The sequence below is a fragment of the Epinephelus moara genome, chromosome 10 (genome assembly GCF_006386435.1).
Source record: "Epinephelus moara isolate mb chromosome 10, YSFRI_EMoa_1.0, whole genome shotgun sequence".
In the NCBI taxonomy this organism is placed as follows: domain Eukaryota; kingdom Metazoa; phylum Chordata; class Actinopteri; order Perciformes; family Serranidae; genus Epinephelus; species Epinephelus moara.
Window position 1 is genome coordinate 27563891 of NC_065515.1, and position 24427 is coordinate 27588317.

At 39.9% G+C, this 24427-nt stretch overlaps 1 protein-coding gene across 1 annotated transcript in view; it reads left to right on the forward strand.

Moving 5' to 3' along the window:
• Positions 1-24427, forward strand: part of lrrc7 (leucine rich repeat containing 7) — a 97359-nt gene that overhangs the window by 40461 nt on the left and 32471 nt on the right. Inside the window, exons 3-19 of the mRNA XM_050055949.1 lie at positions 4924-5041; positions 6903-6981; positions 7945-8034; positions 9093-9149; positions 11355-11418; positions 12100-12174; positions 12311-12455; positions 14041-14113; positions 14348-14365; positions 17747-17876; positions 19036-19151; positions 19422-19491; positions 20572-20671; positions 21069-21193; positions 21905-22153; positions 22276-22398; positions 23615-23726. Of these exons, the coding sequence (XP_049911906.1) occupies positions 4924-5041; positions 6903-6981; positions 7945-8034; positions 9093-9149; positions 11355-11418; positions 12100-12174; positions 12311-12455; positions 14041-14113; positions 14348-14365; positions 17747-17876; positions 19036-19151; positions 19422-19491; positions 20572-20671; positions 21069-21193; positions 21905-22153; positions 22276-22398; positions 23615-23726 (1744 nt within the window). The remainder of the gene's footprint in view (positions 1-4923; positions 5042-6902; positions 6982-7944; positions 8035-9092; positions 9150-11354; positions 11419-12099; positions 12175-12310; positions 12456-14040; positions 14114-14347; positions 14366-17746; positions 17877-19035; positions 19152-19421; positions 19492-20571; positions 20672-21068; positions 21194-21904; positions 22154-22275; positions 22399-23614; positions 23727-24427) is intronic.

Genomic DNA, 24427 nt, shown 5'->3' on the forward strand with positions numbered 1-24427 from the left:
GACCCTTCATCATGAACTCCACTCCTAATTTTAACCCCACCCAGAACATCTTGCACTCGGCTTGTCAGTGTACATTGCGGTTTTCATCACTGTACTTTGTCAGCCTGATTGCTTTGAACTGAATGCTAATGTTAGTCTTTACAAAGTCATTGGGATTCTTCCTCTATGGATCATCGCAGTTCGGCTATATTTCCAAGTCCTAAGAAAGTTCAGTAATTGTAAACATGAGCATCTCAATCTCAAAGCCAGAAACCACAGAAGTAAATCTCAAACTTGTCATGTAATCAAGTGTAAAGTCTGAAGGTGCATGTACAATGAATGGGAGACTGATTTCGTGGACCTGCAGAATGTTTGTTTTCTTTTTTATACCCACCTGAGCTTTATTCTATTGTCGTGTTCTCAGTTCGAAAACAGAAAATGTTCCCATATGCTCAGAACATTCCTCTGGGTGCTCTCAGTTTTATCTATAACATCTTTCCCAATTCATTGTCTATGGAGCAACTCCAGACTTTATACCTTATGACATCACTAATTTGAGTTTTCTTACTCTAGTTTTTGGATTTGTGAGAGTTGTTCATATTTACTTATATTTTTGGACTGTATTTGACCAAAGAAATAGCATGTAATAATTTTGACTATAGGAGTAGTTCCCCTTTAAGTCAATGGGCTCCAGTTTCCCGGCACGGCGCAGAGCTAGTTTTGAGCAGCGCAACCTGAGGCGTGCTCAGTTTGGTAGTTTGGCAGACCGAGGTGCGCTGAGATGGGTGTGGCGGCGCAGCAGGGGGAGGTGTCAACAGATCCAGCTTGGCGCAGTGACAGTTTCGTGCCAAAAGGCTTCGCCGAAGGTGCGCTAAAAGCTCGCCACCAGGTCTACTGTCAGCGCAGGCGGAGCGCAGCCGGTGTAGTGGGAGTTTGGTTGACCGGCGGACAGTGCGCACACGTCACCAAAACCTCACAGGCAGGTTTCCAGAATGTCAGGCACATTAACGATGCAATAAATACCACAAAAAAAACACTATCCAATGCAACTATCTGCAATCAGCACATAAATGTATCTCTATATTGACTGTCCCGTCACATCTGATGNGATGTGTGTAAAACCCACTTCACGCCTTCTCTCCTCCCTCTTTCTGACATGCGCAGGTAGGAGGGACGGAGGTGGGAAAGAGGAGTAGCTGCACCAGTGCGCACGGTGTGCCAAACTTGCAAAATCCGCCTGGCCACACCCAGTTGGCGAAGCGCAGGTGCGCTGTGCCTTGCCCGGTCTGCGAAACTAGAGGCCTATGTTTCACTCTGGACTGCTTCCTTCCTTCGTTGCACAGTTTGTAAATTTGTGATTTTGTGCTATGTAAACAAAATGTTCTTGACTTGACCAGCCAACTTAACAACATTCCAAGAGAAAAGTAACATTTGAAGAGTCTTGAGACTTAAACTAGCAGAATTGTTTTTTTCTGGCATGTGTGTAATGTACAAATATCATCCCATACTAGACAACAGCAAGAGACAGGCAACTACTGATGCTTTCCAATCGCTGATTGCAAACTGTAGGGAGCGAGCAATACTCAGTTTAAAGGGAACTGGGAACTGTGTAGGGAAGAACTGAACAATGGCTCATCAGTACAGCAGTTGACGAGCAAGATTACCCATCAATCATTGTGCCTTGTCTACAAGAAAGCTAAATTCTTTGCGAGCCAAACCAGTAGTGAAGTTATGACTCTGTGTAACTTGAATATTACAACATGTGTACATTACCAGGGTAAGCTACAGGGGAAGTGATGTCTGCGTTGGTATCATTGCATGGTGTTCAGAATGGTGAAATCTTGTCAAGGGCAGAACCGACATTCCCTGAACAGGGAGTCCGGTCAGGGAGTACTTCTTATGTGCATTGTGGCAGAGAATGCAGCTATGGGGTGACAGAGTCATCTGAGGCCACGTGAGACTTTCAGAAAACCCTCACGTGAGCAGTAATGAGGTGAATTGCCCTTCCAGTATTTCAAGGAGAATTACAGGTGCTGTTTATAAGAGGGCTGTCTCATTTTATTGATATCCTGTCCTGGTTTAAATGACAGAGATGTTGAATTGGATTTCTAAATATAACCCGCATGAATGGAGACAGTCTAATAGGGCTGTGTGAGTGGCAGGCCAAACTTGTTGCAACCGACAAAAAGCCTTGACAATGTGTATGTGTATGTGTGTGCCAAGAAAGTATAAGAGCTATCAAGGCTGCCAGAGTGATTGGCCTTTATGTAAGAGAATTGGAGAGCTCCTTAAGTGTGTGTGAGTAAGTGATTGTGTCCTTAAGTAGCGAGGCCTGGCCTGACCCACGGGCACAGAGCAGCCTTTTCCATGTTTAGCTTGATCTGGCTCTTTGGCCCCGGTGCTCCTATTATTTTTATTTTTGACAACAGTGACAGCGAGGTGTGACAGAGTAAATGTGGCTGGCGTCTTAACACTACAATAAAATATACAGACACAATGATTTTGTCCAAGAAACAGCATTATATTTTGTGCAGTTTATGATTTAGTCACAATGATGTCATTCTTTAAATGTTTGCATGGGTTTCCTTCCTTTGTGCAGGTTAGGTGACTTGAAGAGTGTCTGCAGGAATGAATAGGAGTGAGCATTATGTTTGTTTGAGAAAAGAACACATCAGAAATTGCACATCATAAGATAATAGTTGGATGCTTGAAGTATGCTACACAATAAATCACACTCAGTTGTTGAAGTCTGGGTGACACTTAGCAGATGAAGGTACAACTCTCAGATATCACATTGGTGTTGTGGAAATCAGCACACCATGAAAGTGTTTTGGCGTATTTGATTTGAATTGATTTTTTAAAGTGATATTTTAATTATTTATTAGCTCTTAAGGGACTTCATATTAAATATCAATGTGAATTCAGTTCTACTGGTATGCAGTTGATCCTCAGCATTTTACCCAGTGGGGATGCTGCACCACCTACAATGACATGGATGTAATTGAGGTCACCTGTTCAGAAGGCACCAAGCACGAGGCAAATTCCGTCTCTTACCCAGATGATGCTCGCGCTGTACAGGCAAGAGTGTGGTTATCTACTGAAGAGTCCTCAGAGTGATAATTTATTTTTATGGTCTCTCTTTTAAGGAAAAAAACCCCAACAAAAACAAACACTATCTTTTTAGCTTAGGCTAAGAGATGTGGAAAATTGTGTACATATGCTGTTAATGACCAATTACCAACCACAAATTGTTTTTTTTGTTTTTTTGGTACTTTTTTATTTTGATATTGGTAAATTAAATGTGGTGCTGAATGGGTGAATGGAGCGCTGCACACCAATCAAGGATTGAGATTATATACATTAGTGGATAGGATAGTTTTTCCACCATCATGTCTCACTTTGTTTTGGATTTTTAGATTGTTACAGATGCAGACATCATGTCTACTGGAGTCTTACACAGGAACTTAGCTTAAATTGATTTTAAAGAATCCATGACTTAAAAAGGGTTTGAAATTTGCTGACTATACCTGAAAATCATTTAACTTGGTTTTTTTTTTGTTATTTTATTCCATTCCATTCCCATCGTTATCCACCATGAAGTGATCATTTAAATATATATATTTTTTATTTATTTATTTATTTTCATAGGAAAAAAATATGCTTTGGGGAGGTATATGTGAATGAAGGTTATACAGATGGTGTGTTAACAGCTCTGTTGCTTCACATAGCTGCTAGCATCATCATAGATTCATAAATATAGATTTGTTAATTTAGCAGCGGGAAGTCTTGGAGGTCCCAAGAGGGCAGAAGAAAGACAGCAGTACTAGTGCATACATTATATGAGACAGATGTTAATCAATAGAGGTTTTATGGACTGCAGATTAGGGATGCACCAATCTGATATCTGGATTGAATATCGGCCCCGATATCATCAAAACAGATGGATCGGGTATCGGAAAATGCAACCTATATCTGAGGCGATCCTTTCCCTTTAAATCTATTCTACGCGAGCTCCGTCATACGTCATGGAGCGAAAGAGAGAATCTGCTGTGTGGACGTATTTCACACTATTTCAACTGCTGTTACACAATTGTTTATTTTTGTTAAATATAAATAGTTCATCATTGCATTAATCTGTTTCATCTTGTTTCATTTTATCTTAGGAAAGAACTGTGTAGTCATCAATGCCTGATGCCTCTAGTCTTTTCTGTTGACAAGGCCACCGTGAGGAAGAAGTGTTCTTTGTTAGTTAGTGAAACAGTTTATTGTTGTTGCTTCTGAGCCAGTGGAAATTCTAACTTAAAATGAATAAAGATTCTTGATTAATTTAACACTAAATTTTTACTGCTGTTTTCGAAACATCCATGCACATTTCACTGTTAGCTCTTGATGATGGACTTTATTCCTGAGCATGAAAGCCTGTTCTTGAGCTTGACGTATCTGTCATTAAAACAGTTGAAAGCTCTTGAAAAAGATAGATGTGGACTTTGACGGGGTTTTTTTTGCTTCTGACTTTTGTATGTATTTTAGTATTTGTAACATTTTATTTCCCTTTATGTCTGTGTGTCTTTCTGTTCTCTGTGTTTTGCCATTTCCAGTTTAGCCTTTCTGTACTCTAAGCGCTTTCCTTTTTATGCATGTGCTTTCACTCTTGTATTTTGGCATTTGCAGTGTTTTCCTATTAAGGGCACATTTCCCTGAATGTTTTTGCTTTCACTCAAGTGTGTGTTTTGTCCCTTGGGGCCACCGTATGTAGGAGATTAATTCTGCATTATTCATTGAAAAAAGGCAGCTAAAATGGCACTGCTTTTCCACAACATTAAGTGGAGCATGCCTCCAGCTGACGTTCTCGCTCTCTGTCCTTTTGTACCTTTCTACTAAAGGTCTGCGTGATTTTGCCAACAGACTATAATATTCCATTGTTTCCCCTCTGTGTTTCCATAGCAACTCTTCAACTGCCAGGCCTTGAAGAAGCTGAGCATGCCCGATAACGACCTGTCCAACCTGCCCACCACCATCGCCAGCTTGGTTAACCTCAAAGAGCTAGACATCAGTAAAAACGGTAAAAATCCTCTCTGTAACATGATGACGAATCCAACCTGAACGAACCTGAAAACAAAGCAAACCTCAGCAAAGTAAAAGTCTACTGCAAACTTACCTTCTCAACTTAAGTTTGAGTTATAGTCTGTCCAGATACAGTAAAGTATGTGGAGGTGAGCAGGTAAGGAAACAAGGGTAGCACAGATCTCAAATAGCCAATAGTAAAACCTCATAATCAAAATAATTTCACTTCTCAAGTATTTTAGCAAAATGTGACTCTGTCTAAACACTTGCAAAGCTCACTGTAGATAAAAGGGTTGGGTAATATGACAGAATATACCATGCCGCATAGAAATGTCAATGTGAAATTTAGCAATACTGTGTCTACCGCGGATGCTATTTAAGACAGGCTACTGTATGTACCCAAGCAGAGTCTCCTCATAGAACAGTTCATATGATGACCTACGAAAATGCACACACAATGATTTGTATGATATCCTACAAATTAGCACCCCCAAATGTTATTACGTACTTAACGTGAAGTTGCGCACTTAGCGTAAAGTTACAGATTTTAGGTTTAGGCAAGGAAAGTTACTGTGGTTAGGTTTAGGAAAAGAAATATGGGGATGAAGTACTTGCAGATATGACTCAAAATTCAGTCAAAGTTCACACACTTCCAAACACCAGTCTCTTGGTAAAAGTCCCAGGGGAAAGTCCTGTGTTTTGTGACCCATCTACCTCCCCAATCTACCACCTTAAGGGACCACTTCCTTCTTTATTTTTTACTCGCATCAGCACCTCAGTCCTGTGATCGCAGCCTTCCCAAATACATGGATTAAACACAAATTACTGTCTCATGATAATGTAGGATATGTACGAATTTTGTTGCATACTTTTTGTAGAAAAGCATATGAACAGTGTGCGACAATGGACCAAAAATCAGGGCTGGATTGTTGCATAATCTCATCATTCTTGTGATTGAATCCAAGCCTACAGGGAGTGTGCAGGTTTGGAAGCCAATTTCGTAGTGAGTGGCCAAACAATGTAATTACATCCACCATGAGATGCCCTGGGGCCCAGAAAGACTTTTTCCCCATAGACTTGCATGGCTTAAGAAATCAGTGGATACATTTTTTGACATCACACCCCCTGCGAAATAATTAATTTCCCAAACAGAATTTGATTCATTTGCTCCAGTAACATTTGCAATGTCTAGAAGAGCAATTAAATCACATTATCCCCATTTTAGTTCAGCAAGATGCGAAACTGAAAGTCGTTGGCTCAGCTGGCTGCAGTCTCTAGTGCACCTGCTCTATGGGCCACACAGTGCGGAAGCAGTGCCGATCATCGGAGTAATTTTAAAGGCGGCAGTTTAACTTTTTTCTTCATCCACTGCTGAGCAACATTCATAGTAATGAATGGGGCTCCGCCTCCTTCTCCAACACTGTATCCAGTTCTCTTTATACATCCATGATTGAGTCTAGCTGCTAGATTATGTGACCTGGGCAGACATGGAGGAGGAGAGTGAAGTTGTAAATATAGAAACCTGTAAAAATTATTGTGCCCAGTAACCTCAAAATTTCTATTTTAAAAGATTTTAGTTTTGCAGGTGTAAAGTCTATTAAAGTTCCAAATGAAGAAAGAAAATAATCATATCTGATGAAGTACGGCATGGTTACTTTAAACTATTTGTTAACTGAATTCACATAACAGTTACTGTATCTTGATATACAAAGTTATCGTCATATAAAGTTGCATGTACTGTGATAGAAGATTTTGGCCCTTGTAGATAATAATTCCCTGCCTTTATAGGATTTCACTCAGCAAAAATAAATAACACATGCCACCACATTTCCTCTCCCCTCTGTCTTGCTCTGTTACAGGTATCCAGGAGTTTCCAGACAATATAAAATGCTGTAAAGGCCTGTCTGTGGTGGAGGCCAGTGTTAACCCTATCACCAAGTAAGACACCAACACACACATCTTACTCATATTACAGCTGCTGAATCCGTTGGAATACTCAGACCTCTGGTTTGAGGTCATGAAATATTAAAGTTTATGTCCAGCACATTTTGCAAGGTGGACACATAGCTGCACAGACAATAAACTGAAAAATGCAGGGGCTCATTTATCTGCTTCTGGATAACAACCTGAGATAAAACACTGACTCTGGCATCCTAAAAATAAACATCTCTCAAACACTTTCAAATTGGCTCGTTTATAGTATCTTTTGGAACCAGGATCTATTGACGGTAGAAAACTGTGTTCCATATTTTGTTGATAGCACCAAATTTATCTACCGGTTTGAATGGACCTGGACTCAGCTCAGTGTGTGATGGATTGTTTGATGCATGTGCTACAGTATGTACTGTATTCAGCTGTTTGTGCAGATTTTTCTCTGCCAAAGAGACCGACACTGTTCAAGATTTTTTTTCCCCTGCTTTTACGTATTCCAATCCATACATATATAGCACCACAGAGGCGCTAAATATTTTATAACAGTTGGCTGCATCCACAGACCCTACACTGCCATACAACCATATATATGTTATTTGCTCAGCTATTGCTCGACATTAGAAGATATAATTGCTACAATAAAGAACTGATGTTGTTTACTATTAGAGCATCAGGTGTTACGGCAGTAATTGCTATTTTCCTGTTGGCGTAATGTCCATGAAGCACAACTGGACTCAACCACACAGTATACTGCAGACAGAGATGCTTCTTTTACTTTGTGCGTGTGTGTTCATACGTGCAGGAGATGAGTCATCTGCGGACTAACAGCAGTTAGCTGTTTCTACAGGGTTGTTATGGGAACAATGTCCGTGGCTCTTCAAGGACACACATTTTCTTTTTGTTACTCTTCTTTTCCATATGTTATTTTATTTGGGTCTTTCTGCCTCTCCCCCTTTCTCTCTGTTCCAGACTCCCAGATGGTTTTACGCAGCTCCTGAATCTGACCCAGCTCTTCTTAAACGATGCCTTCTTAGAGTATCTGCCGGCTAACTTTGGCAGGTAAAGGGATGCGTGTATTGTTAGTGTGCACTGGTTGTGACTGGGGGTGGTGGGCAAAGCAAGGTTTGTCAGCCTTTATGCTTTATGTATTGCACATACTTAAATGTTTTTTGATTATTTAAAAAGCTGGTAATGAGGCACGATAACCCTGAGGCTTAGGCCTTTTATGGAATTTTATCTTTAGGGCATCTTTTATATTTGAGGCATGTTTTCATCTCCCAAAAAATATATGGCTGTTCCAAGGTGTTCTCATTCCAAGTCATCACATATGGCAGCTTTGTCAGTGGCCATTCACATCTACATATTATGCATTGTTTAACCCACGATGCTGCAAGTAACGCCAGGATGTCAACAGAAGTGCATGGTTAGGTTTATAAAAAACATCATGATTTGGCTCGACATTCACAGGAAGCAAACACATGCTCCCAGGTGAAAGCCTGTGGTTTGTTGAACCCATCTACCACCATTAGAGACTTTCCAGCTCCTTATGTTATGTCATTACTGCCGGTGTTTGAACCTGACGGCATCCAGCGGCATATCATACCGCTGCGACAGGTGCCATTCGGCTGACCAGGGGCATATCATAACACCACGAAAGGTTGCATCCAGCTGCATAACAAACTGACACTGCCCAGCCACGTATCAAACTGACGCAGACATCACTGACAAAGCGGAGGTATTTGACAACTTCAGAGTGAGAATGGGCTGTCTAATCCTGTTCCATTCAATCAATTAACCCATAAATACACTTTTGGCATTTCATTTAGGTGAAGTCATGGTGTTGTATTTTTGGTTTATTGCTTTATTACAACTCCATTTCCAACAAGTTGTTCTGCAGGTTTAATTCTGTCATTGTAGGTGAGGGCAGCTTGTACTGGTCAGTTCATGATGAATTTCAAATGAAATCCTGTGAAATATGAGGAAGCTCATGAGTGACACTGATTAGAAAACACATTTGAAACTGGTTCTGGCCTGGGTCTTTTTCTACATTTTTTTTTTTTCAAATTTGAATTAATATACCAAATTAATTTTTCATTTATGTTCCTTTTGTTTATCAGACTCTCCAAACTACGGATCCTGGAGCTCAGAGAGAACCACCTGAAAACCATGCCAAAGTAAGACAAACCGCCATAAGTGTGTGTGAGAAAGAAAGAAAAGAAGGGAAGACACAAAATGTGCACACTCACACACAGATGCTTCATGATATTACTGAGTGTACATTTGCTTTCCCAGGTGTTCAGACTAAAACTATATTTATCCCTGGCAGGTGGTCTTGAATACTAATGAAGCCTGTTATAACAGTAATGTGTTGTTTTTGAACTGTTTTAGATGTTTCCTGTTTAACATAACAACTGTACCTTATGCAGATAATCTTCAAAGATGTAGAGTAAGAGTGATTTAAATTAAAATAGATTATGAAAAGCATTAACAACAATGCCAATAATACTTCGGCTGCAATTTCTAATTTACAAGTACAACTACCACTGCACAGCCACCCTTGCACTTAAACTGTTGATATACAGTGTTTGTTGTTGACCTGCTTCCTAAATGTGAGCATCATTAGCCAAGGTTTTTTCTCAAAATTTTTAAAGTTGCAGGGGAATCACATCATTGCTCTCCAACTAGCTAGCCTGAGAAAGAAAGAGACATTCATGTCTCCAAAATGTAAATTAAATGATAGTAAATATTAAAAGGGGAAAGATGCAGCTTTAGTAAACATCACTCCCCAGGAAACTATACCACATTTGCCCTAATTTTGTTTTCTTTACTAGCATTATGGACGATGCTACAACACATATTAATCTTTGAGCATATAAGCATACATCCTAAATGCCACCATTCTATCAAAAGACTTTCTCAGTAATCATTCTGTGCAGTTAGTAGATCATTTGATACTGTTGTGTCTTTGCTTTGACACTTTATTCTAAATATAAAACAGCATTCTGACCCATTTGTGTACACACTAAAGTCAACATGGGCTTACAGAAATTTGTCTGAATGCAAAATTAGTTGTGTTATTCTTTCTAAACTTCTCTAATTATGGACACTGCATGCATCATCAAAGGCAAATTATCCACGGCAGCATTCTAGATGCTACTTCTAAATTAAAGCAAAGCAGAAACACAATAACAATCTTAACGCCAGAATAAATTTACAGTTCTGCAAACCAAGAATACATTATATTTGTGTATTTTTCAGCAGAATTGAAACTTTCATCTCAACAGTGCTTTGACGAAGGTGTGTTTAGGTTTAGGCACTAAACCCACTTGGTTTTGGTTAGGAAAAGATCATGTTTTGGTTTAAAACATCCACCTCTGGTGGTACAAAAGTTGCTGAAAAAGTAATGATGGGTCGGTAAAAAATACCCAAGTTTGGTGGCTCAAACACTGCAAGAAAAAGCTGCAATGTGCCAGAAATTCCATTGGGAAATTACACAATGTGTAGCTAAAACCACTTAGGTTTGGTGCTACACTCAAGGTGCTGTTGTTTGTTGGTCTCAAACAGTGATCTGTAGCTTGGCAGCTGTGTTGCCCAGGTATAAGGCCATCCACCATTCCCTCCACCTCCTGATGAGAAAAACAGCTCATGTACTACGTTACTTTACAAATGTTGATATGCTACATATGAATCAGGAAAGAAAAACCCAACGAGGAAAGCAGAAATACACCACAATGTACAACAGTAATATTATCAGATGTAATTGTGTATTGATTCAAAAATTCAAAGGTTTTATTTGTTAATGAGTGAAATGCAGGGTGGCATAGTTTCAAGGCAGTACTTGAAGGCTAATATGCAATAAATCAGTGGTTCCCAACTGGTGGGTCGTGGTCTCCAAGTGGGTCACGGGTCCATTCTGAATGGACTGCAATTGAAGTTTGTAAAATACACAATTTATTTTCAAGTACAGTGAATTTCTGGCACAGAGCTTTTATTTTGAAATGCTTTTTCCAGCTGTAGAGTGAGTGACAAATGGACGGCAACTTAACAGAGACAGCAAAATAGCTCGACAACATGGCCAAAGTATGATGCTGAATGTATTAAACTGTGTCGACCTTGACCTAATGACTAAGGAGAAATCTGGACCCCATGGCTGGACTAATTAGGAACCACTGCAACAAAGAATAATAATATATGTAAAAGTAATTATTATAAAAAAAACAAATGAGAAAAATTCAAACATAAAACATATACTTATACAAATACAAGTATTAAAATGTGAAGGTATATATATGGGCTGTGCTTTTTTTTAGTATATAAAAGTATAAAATGTAGATATTTCACAATGTGGTAGTGCTAATCAATGTATGTTCTTCTCTCAGGTCCATCCATAGACTGACACAGTTGGAGAGGTTGGATCTGGGTAGCAATGAATTCACTGAAATGGTGAGACTAATTGTATTTTGAAATGCAGCATGAATTAAGTGTTCAAATGTATATTTCCTTTGTGATCACAGGAAGCTCATATATTAATGTCTTAGTAGAGGCTAGCCAGTTGAACCATATTTATTTGTTAAAAGACGGAGGAATCCAAACAGAAACACAGATGCTGTGTCCTATTTTATGGGGCCGCTGCCTTCTAAGTTCACATTTCAAGACCCAATACGGCATATGGTCAATCCTCTGCAGGCTGCAGCAAGTTCAGCCTGCTGCCATCCTTCAGATAGACCCTGAAATGGGACACAGTGACACGATGCAAGGAAGAGAGCTCTGGATGGAGGCTGACAGGATATGACATCGGGGTCAGACAGGAAGTTGGCTATAACAGGAGTTAGTTGGCTGCATGGTTCTTGCCAAGACAGAGAGAGCATGCAGGGAGAGATTGCCAGTCTCACCCACTCTGCCAACATTTTTTTATTTTCTTGATTATTGCCAAACACTTCGTCGAAAGATGCAGTAAAGTTATTTGTTGGATCTGTAGATGTTCACAACATTAGTGCTGAGATGGTGTCCTTTGATGTTGATGCATAATTCAGTTGTTTTATATAAATAGCCACATATTTGCATATTTGTGGATGCATATGAAATCATTATATGCTGATATGGATTCTTCTGTTTGCATGTTAGCCGGAGGTGTTGGAACAGATCCACAACCTAAGAGAGCTGTGGCTGGATAACAACTCTCTACAGTGTGTACCAGGGGTAAGAACACTTTCAGCTCATACAGTTAAAAAACAACTCTGGAAATATTTGAATGACACTGTTGTTCAGATTTTTGCTCATCTGTCTTTTCTTGTCTTTTGATTGTTCCTTTCTCTTCTCGCCCTGCCTGCTGCAGTCGATAGGAAAACTTCGTCAATTGCGGTACTTTGACTTAGCTAAGAATCGTATTGAGACGTTGGACACAGATATTTCAGGCTGTGAGGCCTTAGAAGACCTGCTGCTATCCTCCAACATGTTGCAGCACCTCCCTGACTCTATAGGTACACACACAAACACCTACACACATGCTCACACAAAGACACTCATACACTGAAGGTCATGAAGATGTGGCAAAACATTCAGATTCCCAACTGTTAAGGTCCCGATGGGTCTGTGCAGTCGGCAGCAGCAGAGGACTGTAGTTATACTGGGCATATCACAGAGTGGTTCTAGCTGTGTGAGAGTGATGTAGCACAGATAACTGAAAAGTGTAATAGCGATAATGGTGTCATTCTATATTTTTCTTACTGGCAACAAATCTGATGAAAAGACAAATAAAAAGCCACACTGAGTCATGAATATCTTAAAAAACAGGTCACATATAAATAGTTTCATTTTCAGTAATTTACTAAAACAGCTGGACTCTGTAGTTTTCAGCAAATGATAGTCAAACAGGAACACATTTTGCATGTGTTCGGGACTATTTTTAGACTCCAATTGATATGCATTTTGTTGCGCTGGGAATATTTATGGCAGCAGGATGGTGTATGTGGGACTGACTCAAAATAAACTATAGTGTTCATGGCAATGAAAGAACATGGCACCCACTGCAACTGTGTGGCTCACTGATTAGTACTTTTTGGACAACACTGGAGCTTTATTATAAAGAGAAATACGCTGTATCAGCACTTAAAGAAAAATATAGAATAGCACCCACTCTATATTTTTAATTTCACTTCTTTCAGTTAAAGCTGGGATATGCAGATTTCTGGAAAGGGCAAAAATCCAGTGTTTCCCATACATTGCTTTATTTAATCTTACAGTGTATTTCATTGTAGAACTGTCTCTCTGTTTATCAGACCACAGATAAAACCAGAATTAGCGAGCTACCACACCCCGCATTCCCTCTGCCTTGCTCTACGCTGCTGTGGACTGCTTCGCCAGGGGAGGGCAGGCAGCAGCTCTGGGGATGGACATTTGGCCGGCGGCTTTAGCAACTTAAATTCAGTGCTTACGGCGGGCTGATGGTCCTCCCAGAGTATTCTGTAGTGGCGGCAAGTGTGGCGGAGGACATACTTTGATTCAAGGCTCTAGCTAGTTTGATAAACATGAACTTAGATTCAAAACTGTGAGCCTTTGACTCTGGTTAGTAGAAAGTAGAAAACTATTAGCAATGTTTTTTCTTCATCGCTGAAACGCTTTGCCAATATTGACACGTTTTTCTATCTTGTTTATTGTCAGACTCTCTTTTTGACTCCCTTTTTACAAGCCCGTCTTCATTTTTTTGGGTTGCTTTGCAGCGTAAGCAGTTGTTGCTAATGCTGGAATAGCAGCTTTCATGCACAGCCAATAGGAACGGCCTCTCTCTGAAAGGATCTGTGATTGGCCAAAGTCATGGGATTTTCTAAAGTCTGAAAACAGAGCCAAGGAGGGTGCAGAAGTCTCATTTTCTCTCAGACCACTTGAATTACAATTTGTTGAAAGGTTATTATGGGAATTTTGCCCAATGACACCAAAATAAAACTGCCTACCTCAGCTTTAATGTGGTTGTAATAAGGGCCATTTCATAGCTGAGTGTATATTTATTTGAGTTGCATGATTATGTGTGTTAATGTGAATATATCTGCGTGTTTGCGTATTGTTTAGGAATGCTGAAGAAGCTGACAACATTGAAGGTAGATGACAACCAGCTGACCTCACTGCCTAGCACCATTGGAAGGTAAGAATCTCTCTCTCATACACACACACACACACACACACACACAAATGAATAAGCCATAAACTTTTATTTTGAAAACACCTTCAACAGTATTCTTGTCAGATTTTCTCAGCAGGTTTTATCTTTGGTGGGTTGTTGTTTTCCTTGTATATTACTGTTAGTTGCTGTGTTGTAATGCTGGCTCATGATTGGGGGGTTCTGTGTGTTGTGTTTGCTGCGTTGCTGTGGCATTAGTGCGAAGCCCAAGCACGGGTGAGTAAAATTAGCCTACTGGATCCAGGGGTGCGTTCAGAGACAGACAGATGTTTAATTGCATTACAGATACAAAGCTCACAACCACATGGGGCTGTGAGAAACATCTTAAATTTATGCAAATTACATGCAAACATAAACTTTAATACAGTTTCAAGGCATTAAGTGATCATTTTATTTTTTCTTCACATTTGCCTCCCAAACTTTTATACAATTTGGACTCAATATTTGAATAAAATCTACATTGTTAATCAGAAATGTACTTTACCAGCTCTGCTCAGATCTGCTTGGTTGAGATGGAAATGATTGCATGTAAAATGATTACAGTAATTTGGTTACAATCTAATCCATCACAGTCCAGATTCAATCACAGAAATCAGATTAGCTGCTTTTGGAAAAATAGATGAACATTTGTCGAATTAAGCAGAAACATTTTTGAAACATTTCTGAACTCAGAAGTATGGTCATTGAGATTTTCTTTAAATCTCTTTATACTTTAGAGATTGCTTATGAGCATAAAATTCTGCTCACATCGCAGACTGCAAATAAGAACTCCAGGATTGATAGATTTTGGAAGAAAGTCAAACCAAACAAGGCCTGCAGTAACAGAAATAATAAATTAAATCTGTATGATTTTGATTAAATTGATCATGCTCGCTTCTGCTGTTTGAAATACTTGAATAGTGACTTGTGTTGCTAAGTATTGTGTGAATCAGTTAATCTGTGATGGATTACATTTTTAAAAGACTATTTAACACTCAGTGACATATACAAGACTTAAATGCCACTCTTTGCAACATATTTGTATTGGAACGATCTGCAAACATTTTGTCTTCCTGAACAAATCCCGGGTTTTAGCCTCAATAAGTAGTAATGTAGATCCATTGCTTCCCCTCTGATTAAACCAAAAAAACCTGAAAAGATCCTTTTCTTACCCCTCTAGCTTTTAACTCTTGCTTACTAATAATGAATGTGATCATATTTCTACTCATCTGTTTCTACCTATGAACAATTCTGTATATTCCTACATAAGTTATTTGCTAATATTACTAAATTGTTTAGAGTTTATATCTGCAGAATTTATGCCTGTACCTCAACCAGTACTACATTGTATTTCCCTCCAGCTGCATCAGTGCAACAGGATAAATACTGTATACTGCATATACACAGAGCTGAATCAGTAGATGTGTTTCTGTACTTGTCTTTATGGTTGTACACCCTACAGCATTTAGCATAACATTTAGCTTAACCAGAGGTAACTTTAAAATAAGCGTGCAAGCGGAATATTTCACCCCCAAAATAATCATTTGTGTATCAGTTACTCACCTTGTGTTACCTTGAACTTGTGAAGACTACCAACGGTGAACGAAGATGAGAATTCTTGATAAATGGAATCATAGGGGGCCGCATTTTACAAACTCTCACACAACCTGTGTAGCACAGTATAATCCAAGTCTCATTTGTGGCCAGGAAGCAACAGGCGTGGGTGAGTGACAGCACACCTCAAACACACACGCTTGCCCAGGTGCACTACTTGTCTGTGTGTGAGACTGTTTATGCAGAAGTGTTTTAAATAGTACGGTTTTAGCAAAAGTGCATGTGTTTGGGGCGCACTGAGCATATGACTGGATAAATAAGACTTCTGAGATGAGATTATACTGCACAAGTTGTGTGACAGTTTTTAAACAGATGTTTTATGGTTTCGCTTTTATTAAATGCAGCCACTGTATACTTCAATTCATTAAGAGTGTTCTCTGTTTTCTCCGGATTCTTTGTTTATTGTGGAATTATGCAAGAAAAACATTTTTTTCTTCACAGTCAACATAACATGGGATGAGTAATTCATGTACAAATTATCATTTTGTGGGTGAAGTATTCCTTTAAGTTTCTTGCTGCCTGGTGAAAACCACACACAAAAGCATTTATGCTACACGAGGGAGGTTTAAACCTTGAAACTCTGTCTTAAAGTGACCTAGTGACTGCTCACTGAGCAACTGTGGTTCCTTGCACCTTCCATCGAGTGCAGGATTATGAAGCTGGTCGGCAGACGGCAGCCAAATAATCTTAGGAGTGCTGTTAAAGATGTCGTATTTGACACATTCAACTCTAGCTCTATTTTTGTAGGAGAAAAGGCAGACTTTTTTTTAAGAAGGAATACAAAGAATGCTGAGAAGAAAATAATAAACAAGGCATCCTTAAATGTTAATATAGGATGTGAAACTCCTCTCCTCCCCTCTCTCCTGTCAGACCGTATGGTGGCCCAGATGGTCCGGTCCATCGGGAATAATAATAGCAGACTAATGCAATGTTAACAGTGACAGTACATTAATGTAAAAGTGTTGTCTCATTAGCATTAGCCTGCTGTTAGCGTGCTGCTAGGCCAATGATGGCAGTCGAGGGGGGGTCAGGGTGTCCTGTAGAGGGCCTGCTGTGGATGTTACTGTGAATCTTGGTTGAGTGAAGAAGGTGAGATCCAGGTTGAAGAATTCCAGACATCAAAGGGGATAAAGTGGGGAAGAAAAGATGTGTGGTCAGCAAATGAGACCAAGTACATAGTAATCCCAGATTAAGATTGATTTGGTTTATTGAGTCTTAATTTCTTGACTGATTCTTCAATGTGACGATCTTTACTTTCTCTCAACACTCTTCTTCTAAGTTGCTGCTATAAAGACAAATTTCCCTTCTTATTATTACATGTTACAGAATAATGCTGGTGTTATTTAATAGTTTTCTTATTGTGAACAAATCCCATAAAAAGGCCAAAACCAACACTGTGTTAATCCTTGTCTCAGTACTCCATCTGTGGCACTAAGCTTCAGGCCCATTTATTCCTGCTGAAGATGTTACTCTTAAAATATAATTTTTTTTTTTTTTTTTAAAAACGCTCAGTAATTTCCTAACACTGCTTAAAAGTTACTTTAACAGTAGGAAATAGTGCATTTGTTTGTGAATATTTTAAGCTCCAGTATTGTGGAACCAACTAGATGTAAACTGCAGTGTGTGTGTGTGTGTGTGTGTGTGTGTGTGTGTGTGTGTGTGTTCATGGTAATGAAGGAACATGTCACCCTGTGCAACGTTTAACTCATTGATGTGTTTTTAATAAATTCTGGACAACTAGCTCTGTTGCACAGACGACTAAGTCGTAACGAGCTTTACCTACAGACAATACTTGATCGTGGGATGAATCCATTCTCGGTTCAGTCTTTTCACAGGATTTGTTGGCAATAGGAAAAATAAGAAGTAGCACCATCCTTATCCTCTTAAAACTTAAGCAAGTCTGAGTAATCTAAGGTTGCAGCAGAGATTTTGCAGCCCGCAGAGTAATTTCTATGTCATTTTTCTTTGCATCTCTTCTTTTCTGTCTCTGTTCTTTTCACCCAGTCTGTCTCTATTGGAGGAGTTGGACTGTAGTTGTAATGAGTTGGAGTCGTTGCCTCCCACTATCGGCTACCTGCACAGCCTGAGGACCTTCGCTGCTGATGAGAACTTCCTCTCAGAGCTGCCCCGGGAGGTAGGAAGATTAACACATGATGAACACTTTCATATCTGCACTGCAGTGCTGGCCTTGATATTATTTAGGGCTGTAACGATTAGTTGATGGACGGAAAAATTAACCAGCAGCTATTATGAAAGTCGATTAATTATTTGAGTGATTTTTGAATCAACAAATATTATAAATGTACTGCTACCAGCTTCTCAAATGATCCTTCCCTAAGCCCCGCACCTTTGTGATGGTCCATCAAGCTGTCTGAGCTAATATGGAGCCCACACTTTAACTAAAACTGCACTCCCTGAAGAACTTTAATCAATTTTTTTAAAGGGGTTCAGAGAGAAGCGGACAGAAGACTGGAGTGTTTGTGATGTCAAACTCACTCAGCAGCAAAAACTGATATAAGCTAAAGTCTGACGTTCAGATCACAGTGTAAAAGTGAACCACTGCCTGGCAATCAAGACAATGAAATTAAGGGGAAACTTAACCAATATTCAACCAGCTATGTGCCATTTTAGTGTGCACAGATGAGTTGTGTTTGGCTCCCCTAATCCCCTAACAAACACTGTTCATCTGCACACACTGCAATGACACACAGCTGGTTGAAAATTGACAGTTTCCTTGTTTCCCCCCGTTGTTCGTGTAAAGCAGGGTGGGTCTTTATTCACTGTTATAATCATTAAAAAGCAAAAGCAGCATTTGGATACATTCAGTAGGCTATACCTTCAGTAGCTAGCTAACCCTACATATATCTCCTTCCAACCTCTCAGGATAACGGGTGCCATTTTTCCATGCACGACATTTAGCTTGAAATCTGCAAAACCAGCCTGAAAATAAAGAAAATCTGCAACAATTGCATGAGAGCCTACGGATCACAGCTGTATAGTTGTCACGCTCTTGTCTGACAACTGTCTGGACGATGCTATGTGATGATTGGCCAGGTTGTGTAAAAGGGGTGGGATGTAGCCAAGGGTCAGTTGTGAAAATTTGCTGGTTCTTTTGTTTTTCTACTGTTGGTCAGAGAAAATAAGCAATGTATCAAGGAAACCAATAGCTGCAGCCCTAATATCCTTCAGACACATCTCTGTAATGTAGCTTGTCCCTCCTGCAGCGGATCATTTTCGTTGCAATACTTAACTGTAATGTGATCTGATGGTCGGTGTGTGTGTCTGTGTTTCAGATCGGTAACTGTAAGAATGTGACGGTAATGTCGCTGCGGTCCAACAAACTGGAGTTTCTTCCTGATGAGATCGGACAGATGACCAAACTACGAGTCCTTAACCTCAGTGACAACAGGTACACACACACGCGCGCAGATGACCAAAGTATGACTCAGTAGTGACAAAAGGTACACACACACACACACAGACACACACACACATGCAGGCAACACTTTCTCAATGGTCGTTTTGCTTCTGTAGCTGCTCTCACGGCCTGCAGTTACCATGGGAATGGGTGAGTGTGTTGCCATGGTTACGTGCTCTGCAGGCTGTACAGTGCGTGGGCATAAGGAACATCTCTCTTTTATTTCTCCCCCCTCCCTCCCTCTGTGTCTCTCTCTCTCAGGTTAAAGAATCTACCGTTTACCTTTACTAAGCTGAAGGACCTGGCAGCTCTCTGGCTCTCTGACAATCAGGTATCTCTCTCCTCTCTACACGCTAACAAGTCTGCAGCACAAACACACACGGACACTGTAAAGATTCATATTAAACAGATAACCACTGCATGTAAATGTCCATAAAATGAACCATTGTCTAGTCATTTGTATTGAGAGTGCAGATAATGTGACACTAGTATCATACAGTGGTGTAAATCAAGTATGTAGATTTATTGCTCCATCTATGACCATGTGTTATTTTGTTGTCAGCTCTAGTGTCTTTCATAATACAAAAATATCCTTCATGACATTTAAAGTTTAATCAAAGTTGTTAAATGAATAAAATCGAAGTCACAACAACACCGGGTCCAATTTAAACTGCTGAAGAAGACATTTAAAATTCAAATGTAATTTGTAAAATGGCAATTCAGTCTTTCATTTACATTTAAAGTTGGCTCTCATGTAGGCATATAACAAAATTCAAGATCAGATTCAGTGATGTCCTTTGCACTTGGCATTTCATGCATTACAACTGGCAACTTTAACAGCCAGAAAATTCTTGTCAACAAAACTGAAGTGCAAAAGGGTTTATGAGTGGCTTTCTTTAATTCATATACCAAAACAGAAAATGACAATTCAATTGCATTAATATATTTTGACTTTCTGTGTGCTTTGCCATTTATATTTACAGCATATTACCATTTAAATAGATATCATTCAATGTTTTTATATGTGGTGAATATGGAAATTAAAGAGGCAATTTGACAATTCATTTGACTCACTGTTCAGATTGCAAAATTCAATTTGTATTAGCAATGTAAAGTGGGAATCAGTGTCTCCCCTCTATGAATTTCATTTTTCCCGTTGGGGAAATTGATTTGCAAATTCTTTCCAAGTGATTTACATGAATACTTTTGCTGTTTCTCACCTGTTAGTCAGGCGGGTTTTGTTTCAAGTCAAGCTCTGAATAAACTTAAGTTTCCTGCAGTCAATCAGATATTCAACAACCACCTTTTTGTCTTTCAGAATTAGAGGTAAGTTCAGGTTTAAATTAGGACTTATGTGATCAGTAAACATCCCCTGAAGAATACTAATATAAATGTGTGTCTGTGTTTGCAGTCTAAGGCTCTGATCCCACTGCAGACAGAAGCCCACCCTGAAACCAAACAGAAGGTTTTGACCAACTACATGTTTCCTCAGCAACCGCGACATGACGAGGGTACAAACTGTGTGGGTGTGGGTGTGTGTCTGTGGGTGTGTCATAATGAATGGATAGACATGGTTTAAGGACATTTAAAAAGGTCAATGTTGTGTATTTTTTTTCAATGCACTTAGCTTCATAACAGCATTAGCATTTGTCACATTATAGGATGTCATGTGCTCTGAAGTCATGTGTGACAGTGTTTTTATGCATGAATGAATGTGTGTGTTACTTGTGTGGTTGTGAACGTACATCTGAATTGAATGCAGCAGTATTTGTGCATGGATCAGTGTTAGTCTGACAATCCACAGACCTACTGTATAATAGCAGTTTTAACCCTGCCCTCATTGTTTGTGTGTGTGTGTGTGTGTGTGTGTGTGTGTGTGTGTGTGTGTGTGTGTGTGTGTGTGTCCAGATTACCAGTCAGACAGTGACAGCTTTAATCCTACTCTGTGGGAGGAGCAGAGACAGCAGAGGATGACCGTGGCCTTTGACTTTGAGGACAAGAAAGAAGAGGAAGACAACTCTGGGAAGGTCAAGGTCAGCTCTCTATCTCTCTGTTTCTGTCTGTCTATATATATCTGTCTGTCTCCCTGTCCACCCATCTGTCTGTCTGTCTTTCTGTCCTAAGACTAACTGAGCACAAGGGGTCATATGAGGCAGCCATGGTTTATATCCAAGTTTTACAAAGACAGCGTTAACTGAGTGGCCTGCTGGAGCACCTCCAACTCTTGAATTATGAAATTCTCCATGTTGAATCATCAGTACAAACAGTGAGCAAATGTACTGGAAAATATCTGTCTCAATGAGGAAAAGTCAAAGGTACAAGACCGTGGGAGCAACTATATGACTCCAGTTTTTGCATTGCTCTCAACCCTCTACTATCTTTGTATTTCTTTGCTGTATGTATTGCATCTGTGATATTTATCATGTCAGGCACAGTATTGGAGTGGCAATGAAGCACTAGTAACTAGTATTGTTAAAGGATGTAGGAGATTTACACATTTTTCTGCTGAGTAACCTGCAGTTCTCCCCAAATTGCTTGTGTTTTGTCTGTCAGTGACTGTATTCAAATTAGCAGTGACTGACAAAATACTAGCAAGAGACATCATTAAATAATCTTTCAACTGTACTCATGTCTTGTTTGCAATGTTTTGTAGTTTCATGTTTACATTCCCACCACATTCTTACTCAGTGTGTGTCCTTCATTTGCATGTGTACACTCAACCCATTTCCATTCTTTGTGTGCAGGTGGAGATAAACCTCAAGCGCTACCCAACACCCTACCCTGAGGACCTTAAGAACATGGTCAAGTCAGTGCAAAGCCTCGTGGGTAAGAGCGTACACGCCGGACACGGGCACCCGCACCAGCATCAACACCAGCACCAGCACCAGCACCAGCTGAGCACAGGCACTGCCACCTCGGCAGGAACCAACATGGAACACACACACCTCAGCAAAGACCAGTACGAACCACCGTGGCCCCTGCCTCCGAAAGAGGTAGGAAACACACATGCGTGCGCACAAATACATTCAGTGTCACCATACTGAATAGTATAAACCAGTGTATCTGTAGGATTGAGCACAAATTAACTGTGTGTGTATGTGTGTGTGTTTTCCAGGTGACAGACAGAGAGATGCAGGACTTCTCTCAGTCTCAGCTAATGGATCAGGGATCAATGCATAACTCTGGCATTGACATTCCCAAGAGGAAGGACAAAGAAGACCTGACAGAGAGCTCTGAGGTTTGTCACATAGTGTGCCGTACACACACACACACACACACACACACACAATAGATTCAGACATATCTGGAGGAATTGTTGCTTACTGTTTGTAAATGTAATATAGGGCCCTCCTCCCTACACTGCTTGTACATACACTGCAAGCTAATGTACTACTGCTGGAACATTACATTGTTTTGTTCAAACAGTCAAGACTTTAGCAAGCCAACTAAGCTTCCAACAAAAAAAGAAGACCAACTCTTCATCGCTCTTTATTCTCATCCTCACCGCCAGTGTTTACAAACAAAAGTGAAAGGAAAAGCCAACCCCAGATCCACTTTTGTTTTGGAACAAGCTTTATCCGCTTGGCGTTTTGGCTTTCTGTATCTCCATTTTTTTGCCGCTGTGTGTGATTATTTTTAGCTTCCTCTTGGATGCATGCTGCTGCTACCTGATCATTACCATTTTAGAAAGTCCCGACTTCATCTGCATGCTGGTTTTGGCTGGGAGCTACACGCCCATAAGTGTCCCGACCACAACAAAATAAGAATTAAATAAGAAAATACAGGCAGAGGACGTAGTCTCTGCAGATAAATACATCACCACACACTTAGAGTGGGTTATAAGCAATGATTTCAATCTAGAAATTAAGCACTCAAAGGCCTTGTGGGGTTTTCTTGAAAAACAAACAAAACCTTTACAGTCAGTGTTACTCACCAAAATGCATTGTTTCTAACAAACATGTTGAATTAATTTCCTTCCTCAAAACACTTTTGCAAAGATGATTCTTCCTCTTCCCTGTCTTTTCTGGCACATTACTGCATTGAATGCATATTGTGTTGCCTATGTGAGCGGGGACCCACTCCTAAAAATAAATTTGAGTGCTACTAGAGTTCAAACACTTCACAGGGTACCTTTAAATAAACCAGCAACCTGTACTTGCCGTATTTATTTATTAATGCAAAAAAAATATTTCAAAGCGCATTTAATGACCTCTATATTAGATTGCTGACAGCTTTCCACTCCACCAGCTTCAACTAACATTATTTCATAGACTGACAGGCAGCCTCAAATCATGAAGGTCCTTATTCAGATCTTCTACAAGGTTAAAAACTGATGAGCTTGAAATTTGTACTGCTATTACCTCGTAAGTTCCCTAACTAGGCTGTCAAAGATTATGTCACTGTACTGTAGTTACCTGATGTGAACCTGTGGTGTTTGTCTCTCCTCTCCACAGGACTCGATGGGTGGCTCTCCCAACGACATCCGCATCTCTGACATGAGGCCCACCCTGGTGGAGCCACCTATGTACAAACCAAAGGTGGTGCTGCTGGGGAAGGACAAGAAAGGTATGATACTCTACATGTACAGCAACACACATACACGGAGACACATGCAGCACACACAGTAATTTAATGTGGTCTATTGTAAAGCGCTTTGGGGCATGTTGTAATAATGTCCACTAATTAATCATGGTGGTAAGCGGATTAATTTCAGCACATAACGGAGAAGGAGAGGGAATACCATAAACCTCTACAGTGAATATACGTTTTAGTCTGAAGTGTTCAGCCTTTAGCTCAACCCTTTTTACTTATTTGCCCTGAAGGCCTCAATTTCATCCGAGGTAAACTAAAGATTTACTGCTTAGCCCAGAGCTAATTTTACCGCCCTATCAAAAATCCTTTTTTTGTTCAAAATAATTTACTGCCTTAATCCCGAAACATTTTATTATCTCTTCTCAGTGACGAGCTGTAGCTCTGAGCGCTCCGTCATGTAATCTACTCGTTTGTCAGGGAACTCACAGTGAAGTGATTAAAAACGCAAATGGCTTGTCTCTCCCGGTGAGTGTAAATTCTTAATAAAGGATCTTGTGGTGAAGTTAATAAGAAGCTGCCTTTGGTTTGGTTTGTCAAGATCTTAATAGGTTTGACTCATGAGCCTGCTGCTCCCTGGCCCCGCCTTTATGTTTCTCTGCAACTGTTGGGTTTGTTTTGGTTCTGATTTCTTTCCAGGTCCACCATTCAAAAGAGCTTCTTGATTTAAATGGGAC